Consider the following 10,666-nt stretch of genomic DNA (forward strand, 5'->3'; position numbering starts at 1 on the left):
CCTTTTAAAAAACCAGATTAAGTTACTCATCGGAATATTTGCTTCTCTCTCACTCCCAGGGAACAAATGTGACATGTGGGAAAAACGGCACGTCCTGTTTGAGGATGCCTGCACACTGGCTGAGAAATACGGCCTCCTGGCTGTCTTGGAGACGTCTGCCAAGGAGTCCAAGAACATCGACGAGGTCTTCGTGCTGATGGCCAGGGAGTTGATGGCTCGCCACAGCCTGCCCTTGTACGGGGAGGGCACCCTGGGCAGCCTCCCCCTGGATTCCAGTCCTGTCCTCATGGCCCCGGGGCCGAGGGAGAAGAGCCAGTGCACTTGTTGAGTATGTTCCCCGGGCCGGTGGCACCCAGCAGAGGCCACCTCCGAAACCAAGGGCAGCGGACGGCCTCGTGTCTGCTGAGGAGACCTCGGACTCCAGTGCGGACTTGCAGCTGGTCCTACTCCTTCCTGCCTGGTGGGGGGGCACCCTTTTGCCTCAGTTCACACCAGAGGGGGAAACCCTGACTCTGAGGATAGAGGACACCACTGTTTTTCTTGACTTTTCCTAGGACTCAAGGCCCAGTGGTAGGAGGACAAGATTTGTTCCTTTTCATCTTTCCCTTTTCTGTCTCCCCAACCCTTCAGCTGCTTTCTACTGAACTCTGCTTCTCACTTGAAAAAGAGGGTAGTAAAGGAAAGAAGAAAAGAGAAGTAGAAGAAGGAACGAAGACAGGGGAGAAGATGTTTGGAACATTGCAGAGTGGTTGAAAACAGTGTGGGTGTGGGAAGATGGGGAAAAAGCCTGCAATGATGAACCAGATGCTGTTAACTTTTGCTTCCTGACATTCACACCTCAGGTCTTAGTTTGGGGGGCAAAGCTTTTTGACCTAAAGACGATAAATACGGTCTTGCCAAATGGTCAGGAGCCATGTGATGGAGAGAGAATTAGATTTCACTTTATCCGAGTTGGGCGGATTGGACCACCCTCCTAGGATGAGGGAGATGCCTACAATTTCTTTCCAAAACACCCAATCATCTGCTGGATCAAAAGTCATTTCTGAATTGAAATTAAATTGGCTCATAGACAAATATCAAACCAGTACTGACCTTGCTGCATGGCCGGGGCGTGCTGTGTACCCTCCGGAAGCTGTGAGTCATAACCCTTGTGTCCGCAAAGCTCCCTGACGGTTGCTGCTGAGGGTGTCTTACAATCCTAGTAAGAACTGCAAGTGTTGGTCCGGCCACAACATCAGCTCTGAAAGAGGAAATGTCTGTCTGGGGCGCACCCAGGGTGCAGGTGGGTCCCCCCCAGGCATTTCTAGCTGTAGCACTGTTATCTGCAGGCTGAGACCAGCACAAAACAAATAGCCACTAGCCACGTGTGACTGACTACTTGAAATTGGCTAATTTCAATTTGATGAGCTCTGAATGTAAAATACATACCAGAATTTGAAGACTTATTATGAAAAATAAAATGTAAAGTATCTTCCTAATAATTTTATATTGATTATATGTTAAAATGATATTTTAGATTAATATCATTCCAGGTTAATAAAATATATATTAACATTTCAGCTGTTTCTTTTTACTTTTTTTAATGTAGCAACTAGAAAATCTTAAATTATGTGTGTGGCTCACACCATATGTCCATTGGACAGTACAATAGAGCAATGCTTCTGTAGTGGAATTCCCCGACCACACCTAGGACAGGGGCCAGGAGATGCTTGTCTAGGATTCCTGACACCCATGGCTGACTGACTGAATCTTTCCAGAAACCCACACTTCACCAAGCTTGCCAGGTGATTCTCCCCACACTAAACCTTGAGAACTACTACCATACAGAGGTTAGGTGAGGATGGGAGTGTAACCACAGAGAATAAATTACATTTAATTCACAGCAATATATATTCATTTTTGAAGCGAACAACTTACCTTTTGGAAACATGAGGGAAATCTATTACAAGCCAGAAATAATAAAGGCATCAAAGCAGATTAACCTTTTTTCACATACATATTCTTGTTCTAAAGAAGGGGTTATGTGAAGCAGGAGTTCACAAGGCAGATCAGGAATATACCTGTACCAAGTCACTGGGCAATTTTCAGAGGAGGCAGTGAGCAGACACTCCTTAAGAAGGGGAAGGAGAGGAAGGGACTTCCCTGGTGGCACAGTGGATAAGACTCTGTGCTCCCAGTGCAGCAGGTCTTGGTTCGATCCCTGGTCAGGGAACTAGATCCCACATGCATGCTGCAACTAAGAGTTCGCATGCCACAACTAAGGAGCCTGGGAGCCACAACTAAGGAGACGGCCTGCTGCAACTAAGACCCGGTGCAACCAAATAAATAAATAAATATAAAAAAAAAAAAAAGAAGAAGAAGGGAAAAGAAAACTGACTGGATCAGGGGAAAGTGTGCAGACAAGAGGCTGAGCAGGACAGGAGATTAATGGTTCACACCAAGGCTCCTCCATTTATCTGCACACCAGTCTCAACCAATACTCTAAAACCTCATCAGCTTCTAGGATGATGCCCTCTGCGGGTTATCTGGAATTAAAATATTCCTACCAACAGGTTACACACGTGAGAACAAGGTCACCGGAACACCAGCAACCTGTAATTAACCAGTGTGGGCTCCTGTTGAAATGATGGTGCTGGGACAGAAGTACTGGAAAGGGCAAGTGGAAGGGAGCAGCTTCCCTGGGTGAGGGCGCACAAATGTCTGCTCTGAAAAGAGGCACAGGCTTTTCTGAAGCTCAGAGCAGGCTTGTACCACACTGTGAAGCTCACTCAAGCAGGCGCTGCTTTAGAGCCAAGGTCCAGGAAGACTCTGTGTTAACTGAAGCTCGCACTTTTCTCACATCCTCAAAACTGCATAGTTGTTAACAAGGGAATTATATGAAATAAAGCTCCAAAGGGGACATTTTGGAAGAAAAAAAGATTATAGATGTATAAAATAGATAACTAATGAGAACCTACTGTAGAGCACAGGGAACTCGACTCAGTGCTCTGTGGTGACCTAAATGGGAAGGAAATCCAAAAAAGGGATATATGTATACGTATAGCTGATTCATTTTGCTGTATAGCAGAAACTAACACAACATTGTAAAGCAACTATACTCCAATAAAAATTAATAGAAAAAGATTATGAATGTCTCTATTTCGTCTGCCAGCGTCAAGTACACCTCCATGTATGAGAAAATCTTTCAGTTAATATTTCATTGTTCATAGATTATTCCTGAATCTCTTCCCCACTCTATTACTGAAAAGGTCTATTAGTAGTAACAGTAATAGTACTACTACGGTAATAATAATGGCAAACACATACGGCAATTACTATGTGCCTGGCACTGTACCAGGCTTTTTTTTTTTCGGCCGCGTGGTTTGCGGGATCTTAGTTCCCTGACCAGGGAAGGAACCCGGGCCCCCTGCAGTGGAAGTGCGGAGTCCTAACCACTGGACCACTAGGGAATTCCCCAAGCATTTTATTTACACTAACTCAGTGCATCCTGTCAACTATTTTTGAAGTAGGTACTATTTGTAACTCCTACTATAAAAATGAGGCTATGATTGTGTCCATCATCGGATGAATGGATAAAGATGTGACACACATATACAATGGAATACTACTCAGCCATAAAAAGAAACGAAATTGAGCTATTTATAGTGAGGTGAATGGACCTAGAGTCTGTCATACAGAGTGAAGTAAGTCAGAAAGAGAAAAACAAATACCGTATGCTAACACATATATATGGAATTTAAGAAAAAAAATGTCATTAATAACCTAGGGGTAAGACAGGAATAAAGACGCAGACCTACTAGAGAATGGACTTGAGGATATGTCTCGCTGTGACAAAGCGAGAGAGAGAGGCATGGACATATATACACTACCAAACGTAAAATAGCTAGCTAGTGGGAAGCAGCCGCAGAGCACAGGGAGATCAGCTCGGTGCTTTGTGACCACCTAGAGGGGTGGGATAGGGAAGGTGGGAGGGAGGGAGACGCAAGAGGGAGGAGATATGGGGATGTATGTATATGTATAACTGATTCACTTTGTTATAGAGCAGAAACTAACACACCATTGTAAAGCAATTATACTCTAATAAAGAAAAAAAAAGGAAAATAAATAAAAATGAGGCTATGAGACACGGAGAGATTAAGGTCACACAGCTAGTAAGTGGCAGAGCCAGGATGCAAACCCAAATCACCTGGCTCCAGAGCCCACTTAACAATTATGCTTCACTCTCTCTCAGATAACGACCAGTATTGGATTTGGGCTCCATCATGTTAACTCCTCATCAACCTCTACACACACAAAAATACACTCACCGCAAGATAAACTCACAAACATACATTTCAATATCCTTCAAAGTAAAGTTCTGCAGCTCTCTCTATAAAAGAAGCTGAAGGGGGACTTCCCTGGTGGCACAATGGTTAAGAATCCGCCTGCCAATGCAGGGGACACAGGTTCATGCCCTGGTCTGGGAAAATCCCACATGCTGCGGAGCAGCTAAGCCCATGCGCCACAACTACTGAGCCCGCGTTGCCACAACTACTGAGCCCGCGTGCCTAGAGCACAAGAGAAGCCACCGCAGTGAGAAGCCTGCGCACCGCAACACAGAAGATCCTGCTTGCCGCAGCTACAGAAAGCCTGCACACAGCAAGGAAGACCCAACGCAGCCAAAATAAACAAATAAATAAATTTATTTAAAAAAAAAAGCTGAAGGGGCGAGGAGGCAGTGGGGAAGGGGCAGGGTAGAGAAAGGGTAGCAGGTTGGGTGGATTGCGCGAGTCCTGTTTAACTGTGGGGGAATTACAGAGGAGCTGTGCCTGAAATACACCCGGCCCAGGCTGAATGCTCTGCCTTTTGAACAGGGATGATGTAGAAACTCCAGTTCCATCATATGTAAGGTGACGTGGCTGACCCAGGGCAAACCAGGCTGGCTTCCACCAGCCATTACGACCCAAGGCTTAGATTGAAAGGATGGGGAAGGACTCGGCCAGCGGTACACATCGCAGCTCCCCACAGGTCGCTTGTAAACCTCCAGATGATTGAGAAGAGGTTCTGGGGATTCATATCACCAAAGGCAATAACAGTGCCTGCTTAATTTTTTTTTTATTCTCAATAATATCAGTATAACCTGTTCAAGAGCCTGTGATCAATTATTGAATGAACATGTGTAGATTTTACAATTCACAAACGATTCACTAGTTGGTTTACCACCAGCAGAAGGGGAGCTGCTAAAGTGTTTTTGACATCCTGCAGTTTCTTTTGTGTTTATTCTTAACCATATATTGTTTAATTTATACCTCAAAATAACTGCCAAAGACTGAAGTACCAGGAATGCCGAAATTAAAGTACAAGTTAATAAATAGTACAGAATAGGTGGTAATTCTGCAAAATCAACCAAAGTTTGCTCTTCACCTGAATAGAAGTTTCCTTTACCTATCATTTAGACTTGCATTTACTTATTCTTACATAGTGTATCAAGAGGTCTCTAGAACTTGAAAAACCAACATTTAAAAGAGATCGTAGGGACTTCCCTGGTGGCGCAGTGGTTGAGAATCCGCCTGCCAATGCAGGGGACACGGGTTCGAGCCCTGGTCCAGGAAGATCCCACATGCCCTGGAGCAGCTAAGCCCGTGCACAACTACTGAGCCTGCGCTCTCGAGCCTGTGAGCCACAACTACTGAGCCCACGTGACACAACTACTGAAGCCCGCGTGCCTAGAGCCCGTGCTCTGCAACGAGAAGCCACCGCAACGAGAAGCCTGCGCACCACAATCAAGAGTAGCCCCTGCTCGCCACAACTAGAGAAAGCCCGTGCGCAGCAACAAAGACCTAACGCAGCCAAAAATAAATAAATAAATATATTAAAAAAATAAAAGAGATCATACAGTTATAATTATATTCAATCAGTTTTTCATTTTGGGGCAATAAAAATTATCCACACATGATGTGTTAATTTTTAGAAAGTCACTTACGAATAGCAGCCTGAAACCTCATCTAATTTAGAAATGAAATTTCAATTACAAAAATAAAATTTATGGGCTTCCCTGGTGGCGCAGTGGTTGAGAGTCCGCCTGCCAATGCAGGGGACACGGGTTCGTGCCCCGGTCCGGGAGGATCCCACATGCCGCAGAGAGGCTGCGTCCGTGAGCCATGGCCGCTGAGCCTGTGCGTCCGGAGCCCGCGTGCTGCAAAAAAAAAAAAAAAAAAAAGAGCTCTCACAATGAGGGACTTCCCTGGCAGTCCAGTGGTTAGGACTCCGGGCTCTCACTGCCGAGGGCCTGGGTTCAATCTCTGGTCAGAGAAGGTCAGGGAACTGCTGCATGGAGGGGCCGAAAAAAAAAAAAAGAGCTCTCACAATGAGAAAGTAGGAGAGAATTAGTTGATGACTGGAAACGAGCAAAGGTTTTTTAAATATTGGGAAGACTACTTCTAGGTATTTAGATTCAGGAATTCTTCATGGATTGTGTGAGACAGTACTGCTAATAATAATGAAAACCTGAAAATAATCTTCAACAATAGGGGGTTATTACATAAATTCTACACAACTTTTAAAGGTGTGGTAACTACTATATATAAAATAGATAACTAATAAGGACCTACTGTATAGCACAGGGAACTCTACTCAGTACTCTGTAATGGCCTACATGGGAAAAGAATCTAAAAAAGAGTGGATATGTGTATATGTATAACTAATTCACCTGAAAGTAACACAACATTGTAAATCAACTATACTCCAAAAAAAAAACCTTGTGGTATCATTGTTTAATGGGGTGAAAAATATTCAATAATAGGGTAAATAAAAGATTCAAGAGGGACTTCCCTGGTGGCCCAGTGGATAAGAATCTGCCTGCCAATGCAGGGGACACGGGTTCGAGCCCTGGTCTGGGAAGAATCCACATGCCGCGGAGCAACTAAGCCTGTGCATCACAACTACTGAGCCTGCGCCTTAGAGCTCACGAGCCGCAGCTACCAAGGCCCGCAACAAGAGAAGCCACAGCAATGAGAAGTCCGCGCACCGCAACAAGGAGTAGCCCCTGCTCGCCGCAACTAGAGAAAGCCCGTGCGCAGCAATGAAGACTCAACGCGGCCAAAAATAAATAAAATTAAATCTTAAAAAAAAATGATTAAAGAAAAAGTATGATTGTTACAAACAAAAAAGTATAGATGTACACAGAAAGAAAACTACAAACGATATAACTACAAGGATATAAACCAAAGTGTTATTCCTGGATATATTAGTTTTCTATTACTGCATAACAAATTGCTACAAACTTAGTGGTTTAAAACAACACGTTTATTATCTCACAGCTTCTGTAGGTTTCTGTAGATGTGCAGGCACAGCTTAGGTGGATTCTCTGCTCAGTCTCACCAGGCTGAAAGCAAGGCGTCAGGCAGGGCTGTGGTTTTCATCTGGGTCTCAGGTTCTTCTTCCAAACTCACTGATTGTTGGCAGAATTCATTTTCTGTGGTTGTAGGACCGAGGTCCTTATTTTCCTGTCAGTTCTTTTGTTTGTTTCGTCTGCGCTGGGTCTTTGTTGCTGCGCGTGGGCTTGCTCTAGTTGCAGCGAGCGGGGGTTAACACTTTGTTCCAGTACGTGGGCTTCGCACTGCGGTGGCTTCTCTTGTTGCGGAGCACAGGCTCAGTAGTTGTGGCGCACGGGCTTAGTTGCTCCACGGCATGTGGGATCTTCCTGGACCAGGGCTCGAGCCTGTGTCCCGTGTTGGCAGGCAGATTCTTAGCCACTGCGCCACCAGCGAAGCCCCTTCCTGTCAGCTCTTAAAGGCTGCTTGCAGTTCCTTGCCACACGGTCCCCATAGGCAATCACGACACGTGTGTTTGCTTTCAGCCAGGCCAGCTGGAGCATCTCTCTCCACTTTCCCTTTGGCAACCAGCCAGTGAAAACTCTACTTTGAAAGGATTCACCTTATTAGGTCAGACCTACCCAAGATAAGGTCTCTTTTGCATTATAATGGAACATAATCACAGGAGTGATATCTCCCATCATACTCACAAGTTCCATCCACTCAAAGGGGATGGTATGATATCTGAGCAAGGGTCATTCTAGAGTTTTACCTATCACATTGGATTCTTTGGGTTTAAAACTTTATTCTTTATGATTTTGTTACATTTGTTTAATAAAAATGTTATTAATATAAACCTGTGAATAGTTATCATGTAAATGAACACTGTCCCTTAATTTCAGTGCCCGTTTGCCTTTCCTTTTATAATTGTGTTGGTATCAAAATTTGTAATGCACCTGTGTCTCAAGCTGCAGTCCACAGACTACTGTCTCTGGAAATGACCCTTAGAGTCCCTAAGACTGTAGGTTATGACAGCAGTGTTTTCCAAACTTTGACTATAATCCATATTAAGAAACACAATTTACATTTCTACCCGGTAAGACGTGTCCTTATCACATGAGATGCACTCTGACATAAATATACCATTCATTTGCTTAAAATGTTGCTTGTGGCCCATAAATTGTTCTCCCCATCCATGAATGGGTTACAACCTGCAGTGAATAACACTGCTCTGGAGCGGAGGTTCCATGTCTCTGCTACTCCTTTACTCCTTTATACCAGCAGTATGATTAGCAAGCAAACCACTTAAATGCACTGATCATCTCAGACACTTAGACTAGATTATAAGCTAGAGGGTAAGAGTTGTGTTTTGCCTATCTTTGAAGTCTGCAGGATTTAAACAAAGCATATCCTCTGTAAGAAACTACATTTCTTACATTTGAATCTCCCGATGCAAGTAAACAGAACTAGAAAAATGACCAAAAAAATCACTCCTCCCAAACCTTGAGGCTTAGGACTCCACAGTGTCAAGAGAGAACAGATGTTCAAGTCACAAAGGCCAACTGAGGGGATGGTGGTGAGGAAGAGTGTAAATCTGTTACTCAAGTCACCCAGAAAAGTGAGCTATATCCAGAAAGGAAGCAAATGGCAGCAGATCTGTGTAGACCCAGACGTGGAGTCCAAAGCTATAAGGCTTCCACGGACACACTACCTGCTGGACACTGGGCTAGTTAACTCCTGCACCTTGGTGTTCTCATTTGCAAAATGAGACAAAAACTGGCCTTAACTACTTTACAGGCTTGTGAGGATCAGTTCAGAAAGTTCGAGGGCTTCCCTGGTGGCGCAGTGGTTGAGAGTCCGCCTGCCGATGCAGGGGACGTGGGTTCGTGCCCCGGTCTGGGAAGATCCCACATGCTGCGGAGCAGCTGGGCCCGTGAGCCATGGCCACTGAGCCTGTGCATCCGGAGCCTGTGCCCCGCAACGGGAGAGGTCACAACAGTGAGAGGTCCGCGTACCGCAAAAAAAAGAGAAGAAAAGAAAGCTCGCAAAGCGCCTTATAAAGCATCGTGCAAGTTCTCCCACGATGACAGGGTTACAGCTAGGTGGCACAGACGGCCCAATAATGTGCAAGTGGCTTTAGAAGAGTGATAGCTGAGGTCCCTGTGGGACAGGATTCTGCGGGTGCAGTGACTTCAGGGGAGGGCTAAGTTCTGGTTAGGCTAAGAAGAGGACCAGTTGGGTGTGTCACATGTTACTAAAGTACTGAAACTTAGCAAGATCATCTTGATATATTAGGGCAATCCAATATTATCCCTATAAATGTTACCGACACACTTGCATTGATATTCTTTTCTAAAAGGAAAGAAACTGTTGTAGCTAAGAGAGTAAACTGGGCATATCCTGCAGGGTATCGACTGCCACTGATGGTAGGGTTCAGTACGAGGTATCGTATGTTCTGCCTCTGCCGGCTTCACGGCTTCAGCACATGTCTTTGGTCTGAGGGGTCGTGCCCTTTTCCCCCCTTTCAGGTCTCAGCTCAGATGAGCTCTCTCTGGCCAGAGACGAGCCAGGCCTCCCATTGAAAGCTCTCATTTTACACCTTTATAGTAGTTATCATAATTTATAATTACCAAAAATAATCACACAATGGGACTTCCCTGGCAGTCCAGCGGTTAAGACTCCACACTTCCACTGCAGGGGGCACAGGTTCCATCCCTGGTTGGGGAACTAAGATGCTGCATGCCGCGTGTTGTGGCAAACAAACAAACAAATAAATAACACAAATATCTCTAACTCCATTAAGAAAAGGACTACAACTATTGTTATCAGGGTATTTCACGCTAGGCTACATCGGCAAAGAAACAAAACAAAATAGACTCGCAAACCTCAGTGAATCTCTTGTTCATGCAAAATCTGATTTGGGGTGGAGGGGTTCTCTTCTCCAGTGACCTGGGGACTCAGGATCCCTCCACCTTGTAACTGTCGATTCAGCGGGGTGGCTTTCAACATCTCCTTGGCAGGAGGAGGGATGGAGGACGCATGCAGCACGTGGTCTGGGTCAGTCACATGGCAGCAATTCAACTAAAGTCCTTCCTACATGTTTAAAAACTGTAGTACAAAATCTCGTTCTTCTAAAAAAAATTACATATTTTCATTAGTAGTATTTATCACCAAAGATTAGGCAAAAAAGCAAGTAAAGTTTGTAATAATGCTTTTCCTACTAATCATGTCTGTATATGATGTATCAATTTTAAAAGATAAAGTTTATTTATGTTTGTTCATCAGTACAACTTACTTGATCACCTTACAACTTACTTTCCACTGGATTATCTTGAATAGAGGTGCCTAAAAAGTACTGTAAACATAAATGAATA

The 10,666-nt window shown here is 44.5% G+C and overlaps 1 protein-coding gene across 2 annotated transcripts in view; it reads left to right on the forward strand.

Moving 5' to 3' along the window:
* Positions 1–328, forward strand: part of RAB19 (RAB19, member RAS oncogene family) — a gene marked incomplete at its 3' end in the record, with an annotated part of 11,837 nt that extends 11,509 nt beyond the window's left edge. For both annotated transcript variants that reach the window (XM_079931923.1, XM_079931922.1), the window contains exon 4: positions 60–328. In XM_079931923.1, coding sequence (XP_079788049.1) covers positions 60–328 — 269 coding nt within the window. The remainder of the gene's footprint in view (positions 1–59) is intronic.
* Between the last annotated feature and the right edge of the window lie 10,338 nt (positions 329–10,666).

This window comes from Stenella coeruleoalba, assembly GCF_951394435.1.
Source record: "Stenella coeruleoalba genome assembly, chromosome: 9".
NCBI lineage: Eukaryota > Metazoa > Chordata > Mammalia > Artiodactyla > Delphinidae > Stenella > Stenella coeruleoalba.